The 27,313-nt window shown below is 50.5% G+C and overlaps 4 protein-coding genes across 4 annotated transcripts; 1 reads left to right on the top strand and 3 right to left on the bottom strand.

Annotated features, from left to right (window-relative positions):
• Positions 1–1,305: 1,305 nt before the first annotated feature.
• SMDT1 (single-pass membrane protein with aspartate rich tail 1) lies at positions 1,306–3,814 on the bottom strand. The gene is made up of 3 exons (XM_027664295.1): positions 3,644–3,814; positions 2,922–3,061; positions 1,306–1,572 (listed from the first exon to the last, which is right to left on the bottom strand). The coding sequence occupies exons 1-2, from the start codon at positions 3,797–3,799 to the stop codon at positions 2,924–2,926; spliced, it is 294 nt and encodes a 97-aa protein (XP_027520096.1). The 5' UTR covers positions 3,800–3,814; the 3' UTR covers positions 1,306–1,572; positions 2,922–2,923.
• A 90-nt stretch (positions 3,815–3,904) lies between these two features.
• On the bottom strand, positions 3,905–10,626 carry PHETA2 (PH domain containing endocytic trafficking adaptor 2). The gene is made up of 3 exons (XM_027664249.1): positions 10,555–10,626; positions 9,474–9,561; positions 3,905–8,949 (listed from the first exon to the last, which is right to left on the bottom strand). Exon 3 carries the CDS (start codon positions 8,939–8,941, stop codon positions 8,135–8,137), a length of 807 nt encoding a protein of 268 aa, XP_027520050.1. The 5' UTR covers positions 8,942–8,949; positions 9,474–9,561; positions 10,555–10,626; the 3' UTR covers positions 3,905–8,134.
• A 501-nt stretch (positions 10,627–11,127) lies between these two features.
• NAGA (alpha-N-acetylgalactosaminidase) lies at positions 11,128–14,977 on the top strand. Its single transcript, XM_027664184.1, has 8 exons — positions 11,128–11,339; positions 11,710–11,884; positions 12,028–12,205; positions 12,476–12,570; positions 13,233–13,394; positions 13,854–14,051; positions 14,257–14,400; positions 14,647–14,977. Exons 1-8 carry the CDS (start codon positions 11,179–11,181, stop codon positions 14,827–14,829), a joined length of 1,296 nt encoding a protein of 431 aa, XP_027519985.1. The 5' UTR covers positions 11,128–11,178; the 3' UTR covers positions 14,830–14,977.
• A 1,968-nt stretch (positions 14,978–16,945) lies between these two features.
• Positions 16,946–26,806, bottom strand: WBP2NL (WBP2 N-terminal like). Its single transcript, XM_027664238.1, has 8 exons — positions 26,675–26,806; positions 23,551–23,659; positions 22,871–23,006; positions 21,247–21,339; positions 20,279–20,482; positions 19,753–19,881; positions 19,352–19,428; positions 16,946–18,477 (listed from the first exon to the last, which is right to left on the bottom strand). Exons 1-8 carry the CDS (start codon positions 26,731–26,733, stop codon positions 18,430–18,432), a joined length of 855 nt encoding a protein of 284 aa, XP_027520039.1. The 5' UTR covers positions 26,734–26,806; the 3' UTR covers positions 16,946–18,429.
• Positions 26,807–27,313: the final 507 nt, after the last annotated feature.

Here is a 27,313-nt window from a genome sequence, read left to right as displayed (position 1 = left end):
CTCCCCCAGGTGTGACCAGCATCGGATCTTTGTAGTACAGTCAAACTTGTTTTTATCCTGCCTAAATACTGGGGCTTTCTTCCCCATGAGAGGACTGTAACACAGCACTCCTCAGGGATGTGTATGTAAGTGGACCTTGGGGCTTCAGGGGTGGCGTGTTTTTAAGGACAGGGTTGAGAGAGTCAGGAGGGGCCAGAAGAGACCATGGGATAAAGCAGCGATAAGGAATTTGGCAGCGTGGAAGACAGGAGTGGGTACATGTTTGGCTCCCAAGAGCAGATGAACTGGAACAACCACTTCTCAGGTGGCTTGGGGAAGGACGGGGCAACTCAGATACCAAGTGACTCAAGAACCTGACATCTCCCTTCAGCTACAGCTGTTGGGGTTACTCAGATTGCAGGCTCCCTTTTTTCTCTGTAGCTATGCTGGAGAGTTACAGAGCAAAAATCCAAAGCTGTGCCAAAGAAGAGGGGAGCAAGTGTGGCTGTTTGAACTATACACTGTGCCAATGTGTGCGACATTAAGTGAAACTTCTTAACAGTGACATAAATAAAGAAGGGGAAAGTGGGCAGTCAAGATACAAGGCCAGAACTAATGACCAGAAACCACAGGAGACACACTGGCTTAAGAAAATAAATAACTGACTGACCTTTCTAGGTTTCAATTTGAGAAAACAGCTGGTCTGATGTGACTAAAGATGCTCTTCATGTGCCCTAGCAGCAGAGAAGATCTTTTAAGTCTGTTATGCTAGGATTTAAATGCAATAGTAAACACTTCTATGAAAAGAGGACTTGAGGTTTATACACAGTTAAGACAACAAATATATTAGGGCTCATTCAGAAGGAAGTACCGAACTACCTAGGAAATATTAGGTACATGGAGCCAGTGTTCAGACGTTTTTTCCAGTGTTCAGAGATTAAATGCTATAAAACACATCAGCAAGTTAGTTTGCCATTTGTGATCTTTTTTTGTAATTTGTACCTTTTACCAAAGGTACGCAAACTTTTAACTCTGTGATGATAACACTGTATTTAATCTTCAGTGAGGTGATATAAATGACACGGTCCCATCACCTGCCAGGTTGTTGAACCGCAGTGCCATTGCTGGTGTGCACTTCATTCTTTGATGGGGCTGTGTTGTGGGGCTGCTGCTTCCCCTGGGGAAAAGGGCTCACAGAGAGGAAATAAATATCAGGAGAGCCTCCTTACTGGAACAGACAGACAGAGGAGAAAGGTTAAGACAAATGCTAGTACACAGGCACAATTTTTTCCCCACCACATGAATAAAAACACAAGACCAAAGTCATACATCTCAATCTCTTGATCTTTAATTAAGTGTTTTCCATATTGCTAATTCAAGGCATCCAAGCAGTCTTTGATGAGGTGAGTGTGTGCAAGGGCTGCAAGGATGCAGTGCTCTTCCTTCAACCCTGATCTACAGATTTCCCGACGCTCACTGGCAAAAGGGGGAAAAGCCCCCTGTCCCATTTAGGAAGGACAAAACACAGGTGACAGACGTTGGAATCATTGCTTTGTCAATGGCTTTCTCCCTTCTGTTCTTCTGTTACCGTGCTGCAAATAGAATAACAAGCTGTTACTCTTCAGAAACACTCCTCCCAAAACCACACAAGGTGGGGTTTAGGTAAAGGGGGTTTCCAACTGGCCACTGCAGTGTTTACAGTCTTTTAAGTCTTTGTTTTTAGTTGCACAGTGCATGCTGGAAAACACCCTTATCAAATGGAGTACATCCACCAAACCGATTACAAAGCAACACTGTTTACAATAACATCTTTAAAACAGTTTCTTTGTTCTATAGAGAATCAAATACACCCAAAGTCAAATCTTTACAAAAGGGCAAGCCAAACAGCATAACATAAAATGGTAGAAAGTGTAGCGTAGCACAGACAGAGGTGAATTATTTTGACTCTTTATTTCTCCAATGAGTCTGAATGATCCAACTACTCAGAAATCAATGTTGTAACACCCACCAGACAGTTTGTTCTGATGGGTTCTGGAATTCTCTTAAATTGTTCACCTATATCAGAGTTTCAGACAATAAGCGACTCTCTTTTAAAATAGTCATTCTGTGAGTTAGCAAAAAGCTTTTAAACAGGTAAACAAGTAGAACAAAATCATAGAATCATTTAGGTTGGAAAAGACCTTCAAGTTCATTGAGTCCAATTGTTAGCCCAGCACAGCCATGTCCACTGCTAAACCACGTCCCTAAGTGCCACATCTATACATCATTTAAATACCGCGAGGGAGTGTGACACAACCACTTCCCTGGGCAGCCTGTTCCAATGCTGTACAAACCTTTCAGTGAAGAAATGTTTCCTAATATCCAATCTAAACCTCCCCCGGCACAACCTAATGCCATTTCCTCTTGTCCTATCACTTGTTACTTGGGACAACAGACCAACACCCACCTTTTTACAACCTCCTGTCAGGTAGTTGTAGAGATCAATAAGGTGTCCCCTGAGCCTCCTTTTCTCCAGGCTAAACACCCCCAGCTCCCTTAGCTGCTCCTTATAAGACTTGTGCTCCAGCTGCTTCACCAGCTCTTGCCCTTCTTTGCATGCATAATATAGTAACACTGAAGTCTCTCTGTTCTGTCTGCAGTATAGAGCCTCACTGACTACAGTTTATTTCTTATTCAACTGACAAGATCTAAAACTCCATCAGTTTACTCTGATTTCTAGTGAATGTATGGTGTGAAGATTTCACAGATACCAGTCTGGCCTACTCTGGTATAAAAGAACAAAAAAGTTCATAGCCAAAGGCAAATCCATGTCCGTGTGTTCAACTGCAAATGTACCTTTCCAGCTGTTGCTGTCTGTATTTCCTTATCTGAGATTCTCCTCCCTGCCCCAAGCCAAACGGGAAGCACAAATAATTAGATCGACGGTGCAGTTAGTGTCATACCTTTAATCATCGTCATCATCATCTTCTGGGACAAAGATATCATGTTCTTCAAGTAAGGCTGCGAAGTTCTTGCTGATCTGAGTACCAACATACAGGAAAGGGATCACGACGCTGAACACTCTGAGGAGGCCGAAGGGCGTCTGCAAGGAGTCGATTGGAAAAGGTGGATCCTTACCAGCAAGTGGCACTTCGGCTGAACCGGCACACTCCCGGCTCCGCCGGCCCGCGGAGGGCCCGGGAAGCGGCGGGAGGAACGCTTTGCTGTCCCTAGTGCCAACCCCCGTCACCGCATCGCGCTTTATTAGAGTACTATAGTGTTATAAACATTCCAACACCGGGGAGCTGGAACCCGCGGGGAGTCCGGGGCAGGGAACACCCGTGGCTTAGCAAGGGGAGCGGTCGCCGGTGGCAGAGGGTGTACGCAGGCGGGTGTTGATTTCCGCCTTACTACCCACCGAGCACCGCCAGGCCAGCGCCGCCCCTCTCGGGGGAACACGGGGGAACACGGTCCGGGCCAGCGCCGCCCCCCTCGGGGGACGCGGGGCCGCCTCCATCACCCTCCCGTTGCCGAGCTTCCGTGTGCCCGCCCCGCCTACAGCCGCTCCCCTCATTGGCCCAGGCTCCGTCACTCACCGCCACGCCCCGCCCACAGCAGCTGCGCCCGCACCGATTGGCCACCGCTGCCGTCCGTTGCCGCCCCCACCCGCTCGCCCCTCACTCACCTTAACCGGCTTGGGCAAAATGGCGCCGCTGCGGGTGACTGTGGCGCTTCGGGAGGGCACCAGGGAGACGGCCGAGGCCCCGCGCGGCCCGCTCCAGCCCGCCCGCCCCGAGCGAGCCGCCGTCGCCGCCAAGAGCCGCCCGGCTGCCGCCGCCATCGTCCCGCCTGCCCTGAGCTGCGGCCGAGCCCGGGCGTCACCCGGGATCTCGCGAGGCTTGAGAAGAGGCGGCGAGAGAGGCGCTGCGCGTGCGCGAGGCGGGGCCGCACCCCCTCCCCGGGCGGGGGGGGCCCCGGTGGCCGGGAGGAGAGAAGGAAGTGGGCAGCTTCCCACCCCTTCCGATAGGGCTCCCCCGGGGAAAACCGCGCCGGGCGGGAATGCCCAGGCCCTGCAGACACTCCCGGGGGGGCTCACGGGCTACAAATCAAACCGGTTTATTTAGCATAAAATACAAACGCTGAACAACGTAAATGAGATTCGTAATACAAGTTCCGCGTGTAAAACAAAGTAATGAAATGTATAATACAAGTTCCGCGTGTAAAACAAAGGCGCATGCAAAACCGCCTCCTAAAAAATAGAACACGCCGTCCTACCTAAAATAGAAGCCCTTGGGAAGGCGGGAGTGTCCCCGCGGGTTGCTCGTAGTGTTGCCAGGTAATTGTGCGGATAGAACGCAATTGGTAGTGCCGAGATGCCCCGGACACGGGAACTCCACGTGCATTTCAGTGGGGATTCTTTAAGCTTCTCTGCAAAGGCAGTCGAGAGAGGTTAGGATGGAGGGGTCACTCCCTCCCCCCCAATTAATGCAGTAGCTACTGTAACAAAATGTCTGATCCCGGTCAGGATTGTCCACCAAATGGCTAGCAGTGGCCACGGGGAAAACCTTCAGGTTACTCTTGCCACTAGGACCTGGATTCAGTGGAAAACATCAACACAGTTTAACAAAAAAGATGTGCAGAAATAATATCACGGGTTTAAATCTTAAATGGCAGCCTCAGAAAAAAAAATTAAGGATTTCGTCAAGTATTTTAGCAGGATTGGGAGCCCTTCTCACCATAGCTTACAAAGGCCATGATAGAACTGCCCTCTCTCTTTCAGTCTTCTTTTAAATTTTAGCATTTTTCTCTCATTGCTTTTGCATTATTATGCTAAAGAAAACTCTTAGAAAAGGATCTTAAATTCAGTACCTTAAGAAAAGTACCCATTCAGCTTTAGCATTCAGCCCCCCTCTATGCCAAGGAACCTGTTTCGTGCAGCCCAGACATTCTCTATTTTTAAAAATTAATAAGGGAAAGGGGAAGCAGGAGGTGAAACAGTCCAAACCTGAATGGCTGGAGAAAAACCCATGTGTGGCAATTAGTCTTATTTTGCTGCAGTGAAAACTCTCTGCCTTTCCTGTAATGATGTCTGCCTGCAGACAGACAGGATGCTCCATTAGCCAGCTGCATGTGCAACTTCAGGAACCTGAAATCCCAACCTCCAGCCTGCGAGCTGCTTCAAAGACTCTACCAGCACAACCAATTCTCAGCTGGGCTGCTTTGATAGTCTCCATCTCTGAGGAGGCAGAGGGGCACCCAGATGCTTCCTGCCTAATGAAGCAAGCAGCAACGGTCATTAAAAAAACCCCTGTACTCCCATACAAATTTGGGCATGACTCCAATTATGGCTCTTTTTACTCAGAAAAGGGCCAACCTTGCTATGAGAGCAGAATAGTGAGGAAGCCCCGATCAAGTGCATCCAGAGTCACACAGCGCTTTGGAAACCTAGCAAAGGCCCATGGACAGCTGGGCTGAGCACAAATGCAGATCAGGATTCAGCCATTTTCTTGTCAGTGCTGCAGAATAAAACACAAAATTACTCCAAATGCGATTAGACAGAAAGCAGAGCGCAGCGCCTCATTTGGAGGATTTAGGATTTAACTGGGATATGTGCTAACGCAAAGGTAGGTAGCGTGGAAATTGTGCCATTTGAATGGGACAGATTAAAGCATTAAATATAAGCTCTTTAGTAGTGTTATGAGTACAATCCTGGCTTATTAAAACAAACTCAGCTTCTTAAAAGTGAAACTGCCCTTAAATGAATAATACTGTTTCAGTCCCAGTTCTGACAGAACTGGCTTTGTTAATTTATTTTCTTTTTTAAGTTGTTCCCAATTCTTGGATCTCTTGTAGGAACTGCCACTACATTTTGACTGGTTTCAGAAGTTAAATCTTTACTGTCAAACTGCCTTATGTAAGTCTGAGACATCGGAAATATTTTTCTCTCTGTATTACATTTAAAAAAAATAACCACAAGAAAATGCTTGACAAATTTGACCTTTGCCCCAAAATACCCACGCTCAGAGCAAAGAGGCACTAGGTAGTGTGATTCCCTGATGCTGCTGCCCTGGCATGGGGAAGGGAACGGGTTCACAGCCAGGAATGCTGCAGTACTGAACTCTTCAAGCTGCAGGTAGGGAGGCAGAACTGACCCCTCTGTCCAACCAACTGGGCTGCTGACAGAGCCTGGGGCCTGACCCATGGCCACCTGCTCCTGCTTTTTCTGAACTATTTTCACTTAAAAACAGAACAAAAATAATCCTCCCAGACCTGAAGATCCTTACTGTGAAGAAATACAGGCACAAACTGGAGAGGACTGGATAGCATCACTTGTAAGTGAAGGTTACACTGTCACTGCCTGAAGTCATATTGCTAAGATCTGATTTAAGATTTCCTCTAATACACCACTGAGCCATAATTAGGCAGGAGGCTGGAAGCTCATCATCCAAAACAACCAGAGATTTATATTTTCAAAGGCACCAAGAGTTACTGGAATTAATTTGATTTCTGCACTGGCATTCTCTACTGGCTATTGCAAAGTATAAAGTTGAGTGCATTTAACTCCAGAAAAGCAAAATAGGTTCCAGCCAGTCATGACCTGGAATGGCCTTTTGCTTTCCCAGCAAGGCTCCTTAATAAAACAGGGCAATAAAACCAGTTTTTTCCATTTTTAGATAGGAAGCACATGACTACTTCACATACACTTTTTAATCTGAAAAACAGCCCTTGCCAAGAGGATAAGGGAGATTTATAAACCCCAACTCCAGGGTGTTCTAGTCCCTGGACTTGGCATCCACCTACTTGTACCGTCTGTCTTGTGGCCAAGGTTTCTGACCTACTGATGGACAAGTCTGTTTCTGCAGTGAGGTGACAGGCATGCCTCCCTGCAGCCCTCCCAGCCTGCTGGGAAGATGGGATGTGCTACAGGAATCAGCCAAGCAATGGTGAGATGAAGTCAGAGGGAAGCACAGGCAGGCCAAGTGCTGGCTTGGTAGAAAGCAGCAATATGGCTTCGATGCTAGAGAGGCAAGCCCAGACACCACCAACACACAGTCACTGCTACCTGTAAATCACTCCCACACCTTCACTTTTCCTCCCGAGACCAGCTCTCTCCTCTTCCCTGCTCCTGCAAAGCCTCTCCTCTGACTGTGCAGCACTGCCAGGAGTTGCGCAGAGCCACAAGGAGAGGCCCAGCAAGGGTGTGGCTCTGGACACCCTCTTGGGCAAGCAGCCTAATGAGCTGACTGAGCCCTGTACGGCACTTTGCAGGAGCTGTGGTCTGAACAAAGGCTGAGAAATTTACTCTTGGCCAGGTGAAGAGGCTTTAGCATCCCTGTTTTGGAACAGGGAAAGCTTGAGCCCGAAATAGTAACAGGCTTGGTTACCACTTGACAGAGTTCAAATAAGCCCTGGGGAGCTCCTGGTCCTCACTGTTGCTTCAGGCCACGCTCTGTGTCTCCATTTCAGCCCTGTTGCTGAGCTTGAGCACACAAAGAGACAGATGCAAGCCCGTGATATCCACATCCTGAAGAATTTAGCTGGAAGAAGGGTCAGTAAAGAAGTAAAGAAAAGTAAAAAAAAAAAGACAATGCAAGAGCCCCAGCTCCTGGGCCAGCCACAGCTACAGTGGCTCACACATGTCCTGTGGTGAGAGAGGCACAAGGCTGGAGGCACACGCCAGGGCCAGTGGCCCATTGGAGGCACTTCATAAGAGCCCAGCCTTATCTGCAGCAAAAGAACAAAAGCAGAAGGACTTTGGCGCAAGACCGCAGACAATAATAAACGCTGACCCGTGCAAACTTCCACACTAAGAAACAAAACCAAAAAAAAGCGGTGAATGAGAGGTGGGTGATGAAGCATGCCTGCAAGACGGCAAGGGGCCAAGCCTTTTGGCTGAGGTTCGCTGCATACATGCTGATTTGGGCCCCCTCCATACCTCATATCACCAGCAGAGGAGAGTTCAGAGGTGGCTCTCCTGGTATTACACACTCCGGCTGTACAAAGTCTCATGGAAGTGAAACATGAAGTTTGGGGAAGACTCGGATCCCTCCCACACACCCTGTGAAGCATACACACACTGCACACTCAGCCACTGAGTCCCTTGCTCTGCTCTTCCCATGTGGGAGACAGGCTGACAGGCATCAGCTGGCTGGTGACTTGCATCCTGCGCCCTCAGTCACAGGTGTCCCCTCTTCTGCCTCTCCTGCCACTCTCGTCTCAGTGCCACGATCTCCTGCCCGTACCAGCTGTGCAGCTTGGAGAAACAGATCGTGTCTGGTGACACTGGGCTCTCCAGCATGGCTGGTGAAAGGCTGGGCCCTGGGGACCCCGTGGCGCTGCCAGTGGCCGAGCGCCGGCGAGGAGGCAGGGGTGGGGGCTTTGCTTGCCCCCCATCATGGTCAGGGCAGGCAGCCCCACCGGGGACACCACTACCCCATGTGGAGTAACCGTTCTCCAGGATGGAAGGCTTCTCCTGGAGAGGCAGCAAGGCCGGGTTGGAGAGATGCCTCTTCCTGCCAGAGGAGGAGGACCTCCGTGGAGACTTGCGGCAAGCAGCCAAGCTCTTGCAAGCCTCCTCCAGCTGCTTCTCCAGCTCCTTTACCACCAGCCGCATGTAGTCGAAGCTGGCCCGCGAAAGTGCCTTCACCCAGGCCTCCATGGTAGCCTGCCCGTCAGCCACCAGCACATAAGCCCTGGCGCCAGCATCGTCAAAGCGGATGGCAAAGGCGAACTCCTCAGCAGCCTCACACAGCTCCACGGTGCAGCCCTCCAGGACCACCAGCCCCACGGGCTCACGGCTCTCCCGCTCCTCGAAGTAGAAGAGGAGATTGCCCTTGAGGACAAACCAGCGGCGCTGGTAGGAGGTGCTGTAGTGGTGGGCATGGTGGTGGTGCCGTTCCACCCGCTTGCGCAGGAAGCCGGCATGGTCAGCGGGTGAGTCACAGGTGGCATAGTGGGCCACGCTTCGCTCATTCAGCTTCATCACCCTGCCTAGGAGCAGAGGAAGAGAGGGGGAAGTTGTCTCAGTGTGTGGAAGATGTCATTGGCCCCACCAGAAGAGGCCTGATCCTGCCCCTAGGGAAAAGCAGGACTCCAGCAGCCAGCAATGCAGGACAGCATCTAATCCAGCAGGCACCCCTACAAAGGGCAGGCTGGTTCCTCACTGCTGCAAAGAGGAGGTCATCATCAGAGCCCCACCACCAAGACACCTGCCTTCTCTGGGAATGCCAACATCACTGTTTAATTTCTTATTCCATGAGTGTCCTACTTTGCTGGGTTTTTTACGGGGCACATCAAAGAAATTGGCTTCTGTGTCTGCAAGGCATTCATTTTGCTCTCTATTAGAGGGCAGGAAAAGGAGAATGTTTCAGACCCAAGGGGTCTGAAACTTCCATTTCAGCACCCTCTCCCCACTCCCTGTCTCCATGCAGGACCACCCATTCCCAACAGCCCTCCCGGCAGCAGAACGCTCAGCCCTGGCAGGTTCACCAGCAGTGGGGTGCAAGGTGCCGTACCGGCTGTGTGGGTCAGACTTGCTGTCTTCCTTGGTTGGGCTGCTCCCTCGTCGAGGGTCTCCAAAGCTTCACTGTGATGAGCCCCATCCTTTGTTGAAGAAAAGGTGGCAGAGAGGGAGTCATGAACCAGAACAGTTTGGACCAAAAGAGCTAAGAGCTGCACCACTCCCACCCCAGAAAGCCAGAGTCCTCAGCGCAGGCAGGCAGCTCTGGAAGCCATGGTGGCAAAACTGGGGGCACATGCATTGGCTTCAAAGCCTGAACTCCATCTCAGCTCAGGCCAGTGCTCCTGTGGGTTTGTTTTCTGGCTCCTGGGGCTTTGGTTTGGTTTTATTAAAAAAAAAAAAAGAGGCTTTGTAGAAGCTGTCACTGTCCCATTTGCAGAGGCCCTATGGCAGGCGGTTCGGCAGGTAGAGGAGGACAGAGCCTCAAAGGACAGAGCCAGCACAGCCTTTGTGGATTGTACAACTGCAAAAGGATGTCCGACCGCTAAGACTCCACACACAAAAATATGTAGAAAACAAACCATAGCCACCACTCCCTGGTCAGATCCGGTCGTGGGGAGCTCCCTACTGCTGAGCAACCTCCAGAATCCCTCCCGGAGCCCTTCTCCCCCATCAGGGCTTGCGGGGCAGGGCTGAGGATCTGGGGGCACGGATCCCGGTATGAAAATGCACAAGACCCCGATCAGACACAAGGAAAGGTGGTTCCCCGGGGTTGCTCTGTCCTCAGCGCGGCACCCTGAGGAACCTCCAGCCCGGCACACTCTGGCTGCGGGCAGCCGGGGCGGCCCTCACCAGCCCTGATGCGAGGGGGCTGCGGGGGTCACAGTGTGCAGTGCTGGGCTCTGTCTTTGTGTGCGGGCGCACGCCTGTGCAATCGGGCGGCGTGTCTTTGTGTGCGTGTGTGTGCCCCTCCGTGTGTGTGTTCGCCGTGTGCCTCCCACCCCCGCGGCCCCGCGCCCGCCCCGCCGCCGCTCGGGCCCGGCCCCGCCGCCACCTGGCCTTTGCCCAGCTGTCCCTTGCCCAGCTTGTCCCGACAGCGGGACGGCGGCCCCCGGTCCCGGCCCGTCCCGGCTCACCTCCGGCCGCTCCTGCTCGGCGGTGCGGGGCAACCCAGCCCCGGCCGCGGGCGGGGGAGGGCTCCTGCGGCCGCTGGGGCCGTCCCGCCGCGCCGGCAGCACCGCCCCGCCGGCGGCCGCGGCAGCAGGAGCGGGGGGCGGGGGGCACCGCAGCCTGCCCGGAGCCGCGTCCTCCCGCACCCCTTCGCTCCTCCCGACACTCCTGCGGGGTCCCAACCTCGGGGGGACATAAACCCCCCACTCCCAGTGTAACTACTGGGATGCAGCAGCCGCGGGGGGCGGCGGTGATAGGGTGCCAGCAATGGGGTGCGATGGCAATGGGGTGCAGTACCGGCTGGGCGCAGTGCTGGTGGGCAGCTGCTGCGCGTTGCAGCAAGCAGTGGGGTGCAGTACGGACGGGGTGCGATATTGACAGGGTGCAGCAGTGCGGGGGGAGTCGATATGAACGGGATGCCCCGGCTGTGGGGCGCAGGACGGTGCTGTGCCATGCCGGCGGGTCCCGGTGGCCCCGGGCCGGGTGGGAGGCGGGGGGAGGCAGTCAGGTGATGTGGGCGGCATCATGTGAGCGGGGCCGGGCCGAGAACGGAAGAGTCTTTCTGTGCCCCGGCGCCAGCGGTGGGCACGATGGTGCCGAGCGGGGTGGCCCTGGCCGTGGCCGTAGCCCTGGCGGTGCCCTCTGTGGCCCTGGAGAACGGGCTGGCGCGCACTCCCCCCATGGGCTGGCTGGCCTGGGAGAGGTTCCGCTGCAACGTGGACTGCCGGGCGGATCCCCACAACTGCATCAGGTCAGCGGGACGGTGAGCGGTCGGGTAGGACATCAGACCTGCGACAGCTCTGGCAGCGTGTGTCCCTGGGATCCCGGGTGTATGTGCGTGGGAGGCGGGGGACTCAGGCGCCCGGTCCTGGGCTGGAGAGCCCCCGGAGCTGAAGGATGTGGCCAGGCTTTGCGACGGGTCGGGAAACACCTTCCCTCGGTGAGGTCAAGGAACGGGACCCTGACGGGGTTTAAACAGGAGCCCTTCCGATGGCCCAGACCAGACCAGCAGCGATCAACCCTCCAGAGTCCCCAGCTAACCCCAAATCCCTTTGCCTACCACAACTAGTGGGGCACAGGGGTTGCAGGGTCTCAGCCTGCCATGTCCCCTCAACCCACAGCGAGAGGCTCTTCTTTGAGATGGCAGACCGGCTGGCAGAGGATGGATGGAGGGTGCTGGGATACCAGTACATCAACATTGACGACTGCTGGTCTGCCAAGCAGCGGGACGCGGCAGGACGGCTGGTTCCCGATCCTGAGAGATTTCCTAGTGGAATTAGGGCTCTGGCTGACTATGTGAGTGCCTGCTGGGGTTTGTGGGGACTTCTGTGTCTCCATGCCACCACGGTGGGAGAACTGGGAGGGGATGGAGGACCCTGGCACCTGGGAGACACGTTGGATCCCCGCATCCACTCCTTGCAGCTCTCCTCTCCTTACAGGTCCATGCCAAGGGCCTAAAGCTGGGCATTTACGGCGACCTGGGCAGCCTCACCTGTGGGGGCTACCCAGGCACCACACTGGACTATGTGAAGCAGGATGCCCAGACCTTTGCAGAGTGGGGTGTGGATATGCTAAAGCTGGATGGGTGCTACTCATCAGAACACGAGCAAGCAAAGGGTAAAAGCTCATGGGCCATCTGGTATTTCTTCCCTTGCTGCTTTGGTTGGGGCAGCTGGCCATCTGCAGAAACATTTGGCCAGCCTTCTGTCTCCTATTGCAACTCCTGGGCAAAGGGGAGGGAGTTTGGGTGCCCTGGAGCTGATGTAAGGCAGAAAGCCACGGTGGCCTGGGTTTCCCCTTGCTGGGTGGGCTGCAATACAGGCTGCTGTTGGGACGCAGGCTGCTGCCAGCCACCCTCTTCATCAGTTGTCATCTTCTCTCCCTAAGGCTACCCAGAAATGGCGAGGGCTTTGAACGCCACAGGCCGCCCCATCGTCTATTCCTGCAGCTGGCCAGCATACCAGGGAGGGCTCCCCCCCAAGGTGAGGGTTGTCCTATCCAGTGGCAGTTTCCTGTGTCCCCTGTGTGCTGAGGGAGCTCTTGTTGGAGCCACAGGAGCCAGGTGCTACACCCTGCTTGTCACTCTGCCCCTGGGTGGTGCTGCAGAGGGGATGTAGCCTACCTGCCAGGCATCTGGGAACGTTTGGGGTTCCCAGCGTGGCTAGGTGAGGGGAGTTTGTGGGAAGAAGGCCCTGGGGTATGCCATCTCCACCCTACTCAGCTGGTGTGGAGTTGCTCCTGACGGTCTGTTCTTGTGAGACAGGTCCTGTCTGGTTTCAGTGCTTGAAACAGGATATTCCTCCTAATATATCTTTCTTGAGAATTGGTTGCATTCATGTACTTCCTCTTTCACGTTTTGAGTTAATCCCAAGCTGCCCTCACTCTTGTAGCTGATAGCTGATCATATTTCCCCAAGGCCTCTGTGGTTGCTTTGCCAGACATCCTATCATACTGGCATGTGCCCAGTCATACTGGGACATGACTTTGTCCTCCCTTCCTACATGATGCTGCCCTTCTCCAGATCCCTCTGTCTTTGACACACTTTCTGGACAGTGCAGCTCTCAGCAGTTTGGGCTGCCTCTTCTCCCTCACCTTGCAGACCAGTTCCATTTTCCCTGCTGCCTGACCCCGTTCTTCTCCTCAGGTGAACTACACCATCCTGGCAGAGGTCTGCAACCTGTGGCGTAACTATGATGACATCCAGGACTCCTGGGACAGTGTACTTTCCATCCTGGACTGGTTCTTCACAAACCAGGACGTGCTGCAGCCAGCAGCTGGCCCCGGTCACTGGAATGACCCAGACATGGTGCGGCTGGGTGGTGGGTGCTGTGACCCTGTCTGGGGATGAGGATTTCCAGGGATCCTCTTCTATGGGCAGGGCAAAGGACGAGTGCCAAGAGCAGGAGTCTTGTTGCTGCAAAGAGGCAAAGCTGGTGTTGCCCTTGGCTAAGCTCTGGGAAAACCGCATGGTTGCAATGAACCCTTCACTGTTTGAGTTTACAAGTCATCCACGTGTTCTTTTCTTCCCTCCATGGACTGAGGGGGAGTATTGGTGAAATTAAGGGTGTTAGTGAGTGCATTTGAATGTGTGCTGTTGGCAGAGGTGGGATCTGCTGGTGGTGGATGCTCAAGAGGAAGCGAAAATGTGTGTGAGGTTTCCCTGGAAAGCTCCCTCCCAGGAGGAAGCAGCATCAGCAAGGGTGACAAATAGACAAATTTCTAACCTTTTTCTGCCTCTCACATCTTTTCACTGTCTCCCTTCCAGCTCATCATTGGAAATTTTGGCCTTAGCTATGAGCAGTCACGCTCTCAAATGGCCTTGTGGACAGTGATGGCAGCTCCTCTCCTCATGTCCACGGATCTCCGCACCATCTCCCCAAGTGCTAAGGAGATCCTGCAGAACCGCCTGATGATCCAGATCAACCAGGACCCCCTGGGAATTCAGGGCCGCAGGATTGTCAAGGTTAGGAACAAGGCAAATACATTTGGGAGCAGCATAGAGCATCACAGTAAGGAGGGAGAGAGAAGTGATGCAGAGAAACAAGAGCAGGAGAGCTGTGAAAGCTGGGGGCCTGCTGGCATAGCAGCCCCACAGGGCAAGGTCAGACAGGTTATGGGCCAGTGCTGGTCCCAGCAGCTCTGCCTCACCCACCTATCCCTACTCCTAGGAGAAAACCCTCATCGAGGTGTTTCTGCGCCCACTGTCCCAGGCTGCCAGTGCCCTCGTCTTCTTCAGCCGAAGGACAGATATGCCCTTCCTCTACACCACCAGCCTTGCCAAGCTCCACTTCCCTGAGGATGCTGTGTATGAGGTGAGCCCCACTGACACACTGCATAGCAGGGCAGCCCTATGGCACCTGGATCCCCCTCTTCCCAGCTCTCTATGCATTCTGGGAGGAGTGGGAAGGAGGACTCACACTCTGTGCGTCCAGGATGAAGGGGCAGCTGCCCACTGGCTCACCCTCCTGTTGCCCACTACTGTGCCCTGTCCTGCTATGCTGTCAGTGACCACAGCTGGACCCCAAGATGAAAGGTCTGTGAAAATCTCTCTCTTCCAGGTACAAGACGTGTACAGCGGGAAGATCATCAGTGGCTTAAAGACAGGAGACAACTTCTCAGTTATTATTAACCCCTCAGGGGTGGTGATGTGGTATCTCCGTCCCACGGCACTCCCGGTGCAACCCTGGCATGTGGTCAGAAAGCAAGCCCATGGCGAGGGTCTCCGCCCTATTCTCCTGTGATGAGGTGCAGTGGGTGGGGTGTGGGCCAGTGCCAGGGTGAGCTGCGAGACCCTGGGACACGTGGCTCTTCACTGAACAAGTGCCTTTTGCTAGTGTGCCCAGCACTCCTGACACCATTCCTTAATACCATCTTGATGATGTCTGTTCAGTCTGTGTAAGTCAGGAATTCTTGTTACCCGCCTCCTAAGGGTGTGCAGAGCATAATTCCTCAATGACTGCAAAGCCCTTTGAGATCCTCCTGTGGAAGATGCCATATAAGCAGAGTCCAGCCACTGTTGGAGTTTGTCAGCTCTGACACCTGAGAACTTCCCTGCTTTGAGCTGGGTATCACTGACCATTGCAGGGGCTGTTTGAACTGTACCTGTAGAAGGGTATTGGATGCTTTACTATCTTCTAGGGTTGCAACACCCCCTTCTCCCTTCACCCCTCTCCTCCCCAGGCCCAAATATGCAATGGCATTAATCTCAAGGATCAAACCTGGTCACCTTTCTTTTGTTATAATCAGCTTGGCTTAGAGTAAGGAGTTGTCAATAGGGCTGCATCCCTCCCATCTACCCCCACCACTACCAAGAACTTCTGGAGGCAAGATGGAGGCAAGTAAAGCCTGCAGAGAGGCTTTACTTGCAGGCCTGATCCTGCTGCCAGGATCCTAGAGGCCAGCACTGCTGCAGCCTAGTATCCATGCTAGCATTGTATTAAAGCCCCTCTGGCAGCAGTTTACAGCAGAGAAGAGCAAAAACTTCCATGCATGATCCCAGCAGCCATGCTGTGGTACAGCACCAAAAACTGAAGAGCCATAGCATGTTGTGTAGAAGCGGTGTTGGGAAGATGCCAGTACTCAAGTTGAGGTGCCTCCAAGCTGCAAGTTGCATCCTGTTCTTTCTAGATCATTCCTGCTAGGAGGCAGCTCAGGTCCTCCAGTAGGTTTAACACTCAAGAGTTTCTCAGGGAAAGGCTCCTCCTTCTCCCAAGGGCAGCTACATCCACAGCTCCATCCTGAGGAGGAGCCTGCACTAATAAACTGGAAGTGAGTGGTGGGACAGACTCCAAAGCCCTCAAAACTGTTTCACCTTCATACAGCACACATCCTGTGGAAGAGTTTAGGTATGACATGGCCTACCCCATCTCCCACAGAGAGGGGTGCAGCCTCAGACTGGGGAAATACCACATTTTAGATCAGGCAAAAAAAGTTCTGGTTTTGTTCATCTCTCCAAAGGGTTCCTCATCATCTGCCCACTCTGGTTCCTGCAGGACCCAATGGCTGATTCTGGCCACTTCCAGAAACTTTCTCTGAGTGCAGCATCAAGATACTGAACACAGTGATTGCATTGCTATTAAGGAAGGACTTGCTAACAAACAAGAGCTGGCTTTGTTCATGGGAAGTGATTGAGGCAAATAAATTGAAATAAAGGGAAGCAGATCACAGACTCTGTCTCATGTTTGTTTAGTGTTGCTAGCTATAACTGCATGGTTAATGCAGGATTACAGGGTCATTACCTCAAAACAGGAACTATGCTAAGAAATAGAACTGCTTTCCTCTCAGAAATTGGACTGATGCAGAGTGGGAAATGGCTTTCCAGTAGTTACATCATGTTCAGCAGGGCAACGGCACTCCTTGGCACAAGGGGAAACAGATTTTACAGTCCACAGCTAAGTGCCATTTTCCTTTATAATATATTTATTTTTCCCTTACTGGAAAAAAGTTGCTAGTGAGGAGCTCCTCTTAAAGACAGGCCTTCCCTGTGGCAGCAAACGTTAAGAGAAAAGGTGCAACAAATACAGCTGTAGTGAGTAGCACTGTGGTGACACAGTCTTGCTAAATGCAGTGTTGTGCCTGCCTGGAGGGTATGAACATGTGCCAGTTCTGGATACCTGGATGAGAGCAAAGGCACCAACCAGCCTTCCGCCCTTCCCAGGCAACAAGGGGATAAGCCCCACCTTTTCCCTCTCTCCAGTTACTTGATTCCAGATCCAGTGTAGGCATGTACCAGGGGGAGAGAAGGACTGGCTCACAGCTGACCTGAGAGAACGCCACCAACCGAACCCATTCCAGCCCTCTGTGCAGTACACAAGAATTAAGGTCAACACAACATACACACAACAGTGAACAAGCAACTAAAGGTATCAACACTCCTGTATTAAAGTGCAATTCAAAAAGTTACAAACATTCATGGTTGATTTTTTTTAAATACAGAGTTATTAGAATATCTCTAACTCAGACCTAAAAAGTGTTTATAGATAAGGAAATTTACTTCCCCCCATGTGGAACTGCTCGAAATTGTGCAAACCTGACTTACAGGAGAGCCCTGGCACACAGTGAAGTAAGAGGCAAAACACTCCTTCCCCCTCACTGTGAAGGTAGGGGGGTGTAGGAAGGAGTACAATCACCCCATAAGTAAAGGATCATAAGGGTCTCTACCAGACTAGAGACTCTCTTCAGAGCAGGTTTAATGGCACTATGTCCTAAGGAAAAAGGAAAGATTGTGGCTGAGCAGCCAGAGTTTCTGCAAGAGAGCTGAGCGATAGTAACATCCACCCCTGACAGTGGTTCCCAGCTGAGAGGACACTGCACTCCTAAGCAATCCAACTCTGGGATTACAGTGCCCACCTGCCCACGTTGCTCAGATGTGGGCCTAAAGGAAAAGATGAGGGCCAGTTTTCCCCTGTGGAGGTAGCACACAGCGCAAGCTTGCTCAGCAGAGGGAGCCAGGGCTGAGAGACCTGTCTGCTGACAAGGCTAGTGCCAGGTCATCTTCCTAATGTAACATATTTCGCTCCAAGGTAGGCAGCCTCCTGTGCAGCATTTGACTCCATTACGCTTGAAGAACAGCTGCTTGACACAGGATCACTGCACAGATATGGGGCCTGCTTCTAGGACAGGGAAGGGAAGACTGATCCGAACGCCTGCCAATCTATCAGCTCATTGGCCTGTGGCACACCTTTGTTTGCTTTTCTACTCAATGGCTACAAAGGCAGGCTGGTTGGTGCCCATCCCCTTCCCTCTTGCATAGCCAAATGCTTCAGTGTCTCTTAGAATGCACTTCTCAGGTCATCACCTCATGACTGTTAGTCCAGGACATGAACTGTACACTTCCAGCACAATACAGGATTTCCAGAGTCCCATCTCACGCTGAATTGTGCTAGAATTTAAAGAAATTTAACACCTTTCTGGGACACCCAAGAATCTATGCAAGGAACCTCATGGCTCTCTACACCTTTCCTCTTGGATGGTGCTTCAGAACTAAAAAGTTTGGCACTCCAAGTTGTTTTACTCCAAGATCCCAGAGCCTTCACATTTTAGTCCTAGATTAGTCATGTGATATACTGGTGGTTTAATAAGAAGTCTATCTCTCTCCTCAAGCCAATGGCAGAGCAAAAGGTTAGTGCTTTGACCCCATGAGATAAAGCAAATAAGCAGGAAAGTGCTGTTGTTCTGCCTTGTATTGCCACTGACTTAATGTTTAAGGAGGGCAGGTGCTCAGCTGCCCAGCACTACATCTATCGTATAGAAACAGAGATCCAGAGATATGTTAACTCGAGGGGTACTAACAGCCAAGTTGTCTTCAGGGAGAGAGAGTGTGAGAGGCTGATTTCCTTCTGTTAGTTGTTCTTCTTATCCTCGGGAGGTGTATAAGGAGGTGGCTGATCCTGGAAGGAGACACAGTAGAGTCAACAACCCTGCTTGTTTTATGACAAGCTCTTCCAGGCTTGGCTCACAAGAAATTACTGCTCTGCAATGAGCTACAGATAGAGCCAGGTGCTACAGTTTAAGCTGTCATTTCATCACACCATTCCTCTCTAGTGTCAGCTATGCTCCATGATATACACTGTCTCTCATAATGTTTCTAGGGAAGGTCCCTTCAAAACCAGGTAACAAGTGGTCTACTGTAAATGAACCATTTAATCTGCTTTAACCATCATCCTCCCTCCTCTTCCAGGGCTTTGTCCCCGTTGAGGCTCATAGCTCTGACCCAGCAGATAGAAAGCTCCTGGGCTGAGGGCCAGCTTTGCTGCTCCATCACCCTCCAGCCAGCCAAACCCACACAAGGCAGTGAAGGGCACCGGTGGACTGTCATGTACCAGGTGTAGGCTACAGCCAACCTACTGGCTCCACCAACAAAACAGCAAGAGACCTTCTCATCTCCATACAGCCCAGAAAAAAATGAAAGAGAAATCCACATGCTCTCATCCTTAAGTGACCTGTTTTTCTTTAACTCTCCCCACTTTCACGCCCAGTGGATTCAGAGAGGTCTGCATGTTCTCTGTTCTCTGTTATGCCTTTAGGAATAAGACAGGTAACAAATGGCTGTTACTGACCAATCTTAAAGCCTTCCTCCTTTCCTGACTGAAAATTTAACAAGCCTTCCTCATGGGACCAACATCCATGCCTCCCTCCCAGAAAAATGCATACTTTCTGTGCATGTTCAACATGAAGGTATGAAAGCAAATTGTTATGAAAGCAAACCACTGTCTCTGCTACTGACAGAGGAGGGAGCAGCTACAGACCAGGCACAGTACTCACCATGGGCATGTACACGTTGTGTGGGTTGGCAGGATTGTAATATGCACTGGAAGCAGCTTCCATGGCCTTACTGCTTCCTGAAAAAAAAGGAAAGCCACCTTAAATATCTTAGGCAGTGGTCCCAGAGCCTCCTCCCCAGCCATAGCTCTTCCAAGGAGGCAAGAAAGGCCCAAAGAGTTGACAGGAACTGCAGCAAGCTGGGTTAACATTCAGAGCAGCTCAGGAAAGCTGGTTAGGGCTGACCTCAAGCTGTAGTCAGCTGCAGGGCTGAGAAGCTCCCCACAGATGACTTTGAGCTCCTGCAACAACAGGTTCCCCATACTGTGCTCAAGACACCCTCAGTCCAAGGCCCCATGCACCCTTTTGCAACCAAACCCTGGTCAGCCCCCAGTCCCATTTACCTGGCATCCCAGGGCTCACCCAGGATGGGGGAGCTGAGGGGGCTGAAGGTCCCGCAGGAGATGGCCCAGAGTAGGGTGGTGGAGGTGGCACATATGCAGGGTTCATGTTTGGAAGTGGTGGGTAAATACCTGAAAAAGACAACATCAGACTGATGCTTTGGACTGTGGCAATGGGACAGAGGGGAAGAGAGTTCACAGGCTGGCAGCACATTAGCTCTGGAGAAGTGCAGTGTCCAGAGGGAAGCTAGGTGGGCTTAGCAGGGTTGCAGACAGCAGGGATTTTACAATTTGCTAATGCCTGTCATGCCAGCAGTCAATAATTCTAACAAGCAGCAGCACAACTTACGAACCACATTTTCATACAGCTGGAACTATAGCAACACATGGGTGTGATCAACAGCATGAGACAGATTTTTTCAAGGACAAGGATCCTTGATGGAGACAAAACTACAGTAACCCTCACTGTACCATTGTCATTTCTTTACAGCTAATATCAAACAGAGTCATCATTACACAACTTCCAAACCTGGAGTCTGGGCATATCCCATGGGCTGTGGAGCAGGTCCATAGGCATTCATTGGAGGTGGTGCATAAGGATATGGTCCATTTGGTGGTGGAGGGGCAGCATAGCCTCCTGGCACAGGTGAATAACCCCCGGGGGCAGGTGCATAACCTCCAGGAACAGGTGTATAGCCATAGCCGGGGTTCTGGAGAGGAACGCCACTGGAAGCTAAGGAGCACATGTTTAGTAAGCCAGACATCTTCTCTTACAACTAAATGCACAGAATAAAAGGTTTCCCTTCATCTAGATTCACTATATAGTCCTGGCATAGTAGTGTGCTTGAAAAGCATTAGTCACAGGGTGCTAAAGGGAACAGCTGCAAAAATATTACCTCATAGCTACCAGTCCCACCATAAGAGCTCCCACTGCTTGAAGAAAAGAGCACGCTAAAGCAAGCATCAGTAAAGTGTTTTTTCCTTCTTTTTAAACCTTCTTTCTGAAAAAAATGTACATTTTAAAATGTACTTTTCTTAAAAAAAAACTGTATCAGAAAAAAGGTACTTTTCCTCCCATTTGAAACTTTTAAATAGAAATTATTTTTCTAAAAACTATTTTTCCCCTCTCCAAATGTGCACATTAACTTGCCCCATCATACTGCACTATTACAGAACTGAGCTGAGGATGGGTAAGGGAATCAATTTTTCACCATTGCATATTTCAACTTTTTTTTCCAGGAGGAAAAAGGTTCTGCAGAAAAAGGTGGTCTACCTCTGAAGCACAAACCCCAGAATATTTTGACTGCACAAAGCACTAAGATGAACTAAAGAAAAAGGATTGGAAGGGAAAACAAAAGTTCCCCTGAAAAGAGAAAAAATACTTTGCTGTGGAAGAGGGTATTGGGTACCCCTCATTCTATGAAGTTCAGAAAGAGCACTATTTGCTTACTAGCTCAGCTGACCATGGGGGAACAACAGGTTCTGAAAATCCCTTACCACTAGAAGCAGCTTTGAACATCAGCTGTCCAAACTCAATGGCTCCTCCACTGTTGAAAGTCAGTTTAAATGTCCCCTGCCCTTCCCAGCCACCTAGGAGAGAGAGAGAATTAGAACTGAAACAGACTATTAACCTCCTCAGTAGCAGCCAAGACAGCAAAATTGTTAATACTCCAATTATTTTTTTCTTTTTTATTTCAAAACTATTTTGCATCCTATTACCAGGTAAAGTCACGGCACTGCTAGCACATGTCCCCCAAAATAGTATCTCAACTTCCCTAAGTTATTTCTTCACCCTTTAAAAGTTATAGTCATGTAGAAGCAGCCTACTCTAGATACTAGGCTGTTTTGTTCTTTCCTGAAAAGTTTAATAGACCCTAATAATGAACACAGTGTAAAGATAGAATATTTATTTCACTGAGGATTTTAATCGAAAGCCCTCAGATGAAGTTTTATTGCTGACCTCAGTGGACTACAGACCAGGATCTGCAACTCAAGCTAGGATTTAAATCAAATGTAACATTTTTAATGTCTTTGACACACAGAACCTCAGACAGGTTATTAAATGCTAAGGTATAATAATTTTTCGGAAAAAAAATTCAAGTAGGTGATGTATTGCAAGATAAGTAAGACTGCTTTGTTTGCCAGGGCTTTTTGGTTTTTGGTTTTTTTTTCCAGGGGGTGCTTTGTTTTTTGGTGTTTTTAGAAAAAAAAAGGGGTCATTTAAGTAAAAGATGTCATTTAAATAAAAGATTTCATAAAATAAGATTTATCTTCCTTGTCTAACAATGAAGTTAGTAAAAAGAGAGATAGTCTTTTGGGGACAAAACAGAAATAAAGTATAGAAATATAACAAAATAATCCATCATGGATAAAGTCATCCCTTTGGAGATTCACCTCTTTCAAAGCACTGTCTTAGTATGACTTCAGCCCAAGAAAGTGGGCTGATCCACATTCCCCAGACAACCCAATCACTTTAAAACCTTGTTATGAACAGAAATCAAAATGTATAAGCTCTCCAGATGCCATGAAAATGCACATAAACTAATTCCAGGGTTGGAGAGGGAAGAAATTTGAACCAGAAGCCTTCTTTTCAATCCCTATTTATCATTTGCAATTCCATGTTTGGTCATGAACACCAGTGTAAGTCTTAACACAGTTTTGCACTCAAATTGGGATCAAAGCTAAATCAAAGATGGATAGCAGCTCCCTAGATGCTCAAGTTGGTAAGTGGCTGCTGACCTGCTGAAAACAAAAGTGGTTGCTAATTCTGTCTATCAATAGCATGACTTTGTCATTTACCCACACTTCCAGGTCAAAGACAGGAGAAAAACAAGCACAGGAGGAAACTGGGTAAACACAGTATCTACAGCAAGACAGAAGTTACACAATTAAACAAAAGTCATCCTGTGAAAGTCAGTTCCTAGTTTGGGGGCAGAAAGTAACACAATAGCAGTGCCTTAAAGTTCAGGAGACGGGAGTCATCTCAGTTGATATCTCACATGAGCTACACTGCCACAGCTACCCTGTGTTGCCTGTGCATGTAAGCCATCTGTCTGGTGTTCAGCAAAAAAGTTCTTGTGACACTTGGGAAGAGTTCAGTCTACAAAGCACGGGCACTTACCTCCTGCCTCGGCCTGAATCTGTCCTTTGATGTAATTGGCAGAGAAAACAGGCTGCTCAATTGAGCATCCTTTCACCAAATAAAATGGCATCATGAAAGACTGCATAGGATCCTTGCCCTTCGACACAAAGATCACCTGCAAGACAGGAGGGAGCACTTCTGAATTACTTGAACTCGATATAGTGGATGATGGTGGAGTTCTAGTCATATCAGCATCCAAAATGAGGGTAACTTAAGTCCTAGTATGAATATGCATTGTGTTATTTCACAGCTTTAATACTGCAGAACCCCCATGGATCTGACGGCACATTGCTCACTTGCCTGAAGCATATATGTTCCAAAATAACAAACCACTTAAAACACACACACAGAGTTACATAGTTTTATTGTTCTGCTTTTGAAGGATAAGTTATGAGAGTTTTCAAAAAAAGTAATACTAAATGACACATTATATGAAATATATTCTCTAGACAGTGATTTCCAGGACTGCATGTGCCTTTGTAGGGAATTGGGATTGTAACACAGGCATGCACTATCCTATCTCCACCTTCCCTTTTCCTACCTAGTGCTGTCAGTGGTTCCTTCCACAACAAAAATCACCTCTACCACCAACTAGGTTTCTAGTCTAAAGTTCACAAGATCACCTGAGAAAGAAACAGCCCTGGTGGCATCAGACTTACCCTGTAAGGGGTGAGATACAGCATCCCTTTCTTGGTGCCCTTGAAGACTTCAGGCTTGCCTGTCACGTCACTGAAGGAGAGCTCCACATCTTTACACTGTTTGAGAACACTACAGGAGAAAATCAGACAGATTGGAGAGAAAAACGCAGCAACAGCTCTGACACACACCCTCATCACACAGGGAGGGGAATAGCACACCAAAACTCTAAATATTATCCCAAAAGTTCTGCTGTGGGCCCTGCCATTTTGACTTTGAACAGAGAGGGATGATTTATGTGGAGTGGAAGAATTCATCCTCTCACCTGTGACAAGCCCTGCTCCTCCTCCACAAAGCGAAGCTTTAAATAACAGTTTCTCTTTCTGTCTCAAAAAACTGAGAAATTCAGGCTGAGGAATTCTGCTCTGCACATAAAAAGCCTCAGCCCAAAGATCAGGGAATAGAAAGGGTTGAGTTGTCAGAAACCATCCCCTTGATGCCAAGGTGTAATCGCACAGCAATCCTCTCTCCACAGTCTATGCTCAAATCCAGGCCACTGCACTGGAAAACAGCACTGCTGTAACACTGCACCGACTGTGCAAACTGAGGAAGTGGCTTTACTAACACCCCCTCTGCTGACCCTGCTTCACATGACTTAAGTAAGTACTTGTAATAAACAGTACCATGCTAAGGAACAAACCAACGAGCCAGTAATGTCAGCAATAAGGATATTATTGTTGGATATCTATGGGAACATTAGCAGAGTTTGCTAATGACACAAAGCCAGATGAGAACTGGGAACACTGGAGGGTCAGGGGTATGGAGGTGCCTGGAAAATTAAATATCTTTTCAGAAAAAAAAAATTAAAGAGTTATCTTGGAAAAGTATGTCACTGAATCTAGGGGGCAGATTCTAAACATACCGCACAGTAAGAAAATTTGCAGAATAAACCAAAGAGCCTTGGGGGTGATAAACTTTCAGCGTGTTACAGTGGCAGAAGGTGCCGAGGTGTTTTATGGTTCAAGAGCATGAAAAAACAAAATCACAAAACCCTAAACTAGCACAAGTCTGGAACAGGTTGCATCTGAAGTAATCCTTATTCTGATCAGGATATTGTAGAATTCAAATAAAGTCATGAAACTGCACAATTATTTGGGGAAAGGAGGAGTCTGCAGGGCCACCATATAGGAGAACAACCAAAAGCCCTGTAGTTTCAGGTTGTTTGCTCTTTAGGGAAGAGAAGGACATTGTAGATGTATCTGAAAAATGCACCTACTTGAGAATGAAGACATTAAAAAGTCTAGCTTTAATGAGAAAAAAACAACCTCACCAAGAAATTCCACTGGGACATTACTTCATAATTGAGTTAGATGCAGATTCTCAGATTGGCTGGAAGGGAAAGACTGACCAGGTAGAAGAGCTCTTCCCATTTCCAAAATGCAAGGGGGGAAACATTTCTTCTAAGCTAAATAAAACCAGCTTCTTGACAGCTTTGATCCTACCAGAACACTTCCTCAGTCATGTCCCTTAGCAGCGTTTCACATCAGTTTGCCTCACTGGGAAGAATTTCTACATAGTCATTGTCATGTTTACCCCTTCACAGCTACCCATACAAGCAAAGAACATGCAGCCACCACCACTGGGAGTAATTAGGCTGCTGAACTGGTTTGCACCTTCATGCCTGTCCAGGGCTGTCACGGGAGGGCTGCACACCCTGTGGACTGCCCCCACCTGTGACTAAGCAGCACCTTGAAGAATGGCCTGAGATCATAAAATCACAGAATGTTAAGGGTTGGAAGGGACCTTCGAGGTCACGTAGTCCCAACCCTACTGGGAGGCAGAGACACCTCCCACTAGACCAGGTTGCTCAAGGCCTTATCCAATCTGGCTTTGAAAACTGCCAGACTTGGGTCATCGACAACCTCCCTGGGCAACTTGTTCCAGTGTCTCATCACCCTCACAGAAAAATAATTTCTTCCCAATGTTTAGCCTAAATTTCCCCTCTTTCAGTTTGAACTCATTACTCCTTGTTCTATCACTACAGTTCCTAACGAAGAGTTGCTCTCCAGCTTCCCTGTAGGCCCTTTCAGACAATGAAAGGCTGTTGCCAGGTCTCCACAAAACCTTCTCCAGGCTGAACAGCCCTGACTTTCTCAGCCTGTCTTCACAGGGGAGGTGCTCCATTACTCTTATCAACTTTGTGGCCTTGTTTGGACTTGCTCCAACAGTTCTAATTCCTTCTTATGTTGGAGACTCCACAGACAGATGCAGTACTCCACACAGGGTCACACCAGAGTGGAGCAGAAGGGCAGAATCACCTCCCTTGACCTGCTGGCCACACTGCTTTTGATGCAGCCCATGATTCAAAGGACACAGAGATCTCCTTTAAACCAGCATGAGCTCTACACGTCAAAGGACTTCCTTGAGTGAAGTATTAGGAGTCAGCTACAAACTCAACACTACTTGGAGCATACTTTTGGAGTGTATTTTTCCTACCGACCACCGGCTCCAAACCAACTCCTTTGATCTTTTATTTCGATCCTTTACTGGGCCTCCAGTTTCTAGATGTGTCTTGCCAGGATGCTGGGAGCACCCGAACGTAACCAAGCCGAAGCCCGAGCCCGTTAAGCCGGTCTGCCAGTCCCCACTTGGAGCGAGGGCAGGCTTCGAGCCCCTGGCTGTGCTTCCATGGAGAGGCGCTCCTCCGCACAGGGAAGGAACAAGTGTTTCTTGCTTCGAACTCAAGGGATCGAGACTCCTACCTTAAGTGGTCTCTGCCTCTCTGACGTCACTAACTGCATGACCTTAAAAAAAACCCCAATTCCTTGAGTTTTACAGCGATGGCAGCTCACTCTTCACGTACGACGCCCGCTGGAGCAGCACTAAGGACCGCCGAGCTCCCGCGGCGAATACAGGGCAGCTCTGCGGATCCCAGCCAGGCCTGCTCCCCGCACTGCCCGCCCCAGCCCGCTCCCACCCTGCCAGGAGCCCTTTAACAACGCAGACCCCAGGCCGCGCCGGGCCTGTGCGGGCAGGCAGGGGACAGGGGCTACGCCAGCAGGAGCCTCCCACCCTCGCGCCCCGCCGGCCCAGCCCGGCCCTGCTGTGAGGACAGGGGGCGAAGAGGACCCCCCGGCCCCGCGGTACCTCTCGGCATTGGGGATGACGACACCGCCCTCCTGCGAGTGGTTCCTGTTCAGCGCCATCTTCGCCCGGCCAGCCCCGCCCCTCACCCGGGGGCGACTGTGACGTCACTCCCGGCCCCGCCGCCCCGCCCCCAAACGCTGCCCCGCTGGCCCCGCCCCCCGTGCCGCGACGGGCGCGTGGCGGGCGCGAGACGGAAATAAGGCGGGCAGAGGAGGCGGATGAGGCGGTGCCGGGCTGGTTTAATGGCCGCGCCGGTTTAATGGCCGCGCCGGTTTGATGGCCGCGCCGGTTTGATGGCCGCCGGGGGGCGGTGGCATTGCCGGGGCCCGGCCCTGCGCACCGCGGCCGCCCCACGACGGACCGCACGTGACGAGTCGCGGGCACTGATGCCTTCGCGCAGCCCTGCTCGCTCTGCTCGCTCGCTCTGCTCAGCGTAACCGCGCCTGTCCGCCGTCGTCTTGGCCTCAGTGGAAGTTGTCCAGGATTTGCCATGTGCTTGGCAAAGTTTTTCCGGCGAACGGCGTGTGTGGTTGAGAGTTTGTGAGTCTCTGAACGCGCTGAGTGGGCACCTGTGGTATAAGGTTTCGACTCTATCCCTCCGTGATATCGTTCAGGGGATATTTCGGGGGAACAGCTGGC

Source organism: Corapipo altera, unplaced genomic scaffold (assembly GCF_003945725.1).
Source record: "Corapipo altera isolate COAL_440 unplaced genomic scaffold, ASM394572v1 1, whole genome shotgun sequence".
Classification (NCBI taxonomy): Eukaryota; Metazoa; Chordata; class Aves; order Passeriformes; family Pipridae; genus Corapipo; species Corapipo altera.
The sequence above is the reverse complement of the archived record's forward strand: the minus strand, read 5'-3'. Positions and strand labels throughout refer to the sequence as shown.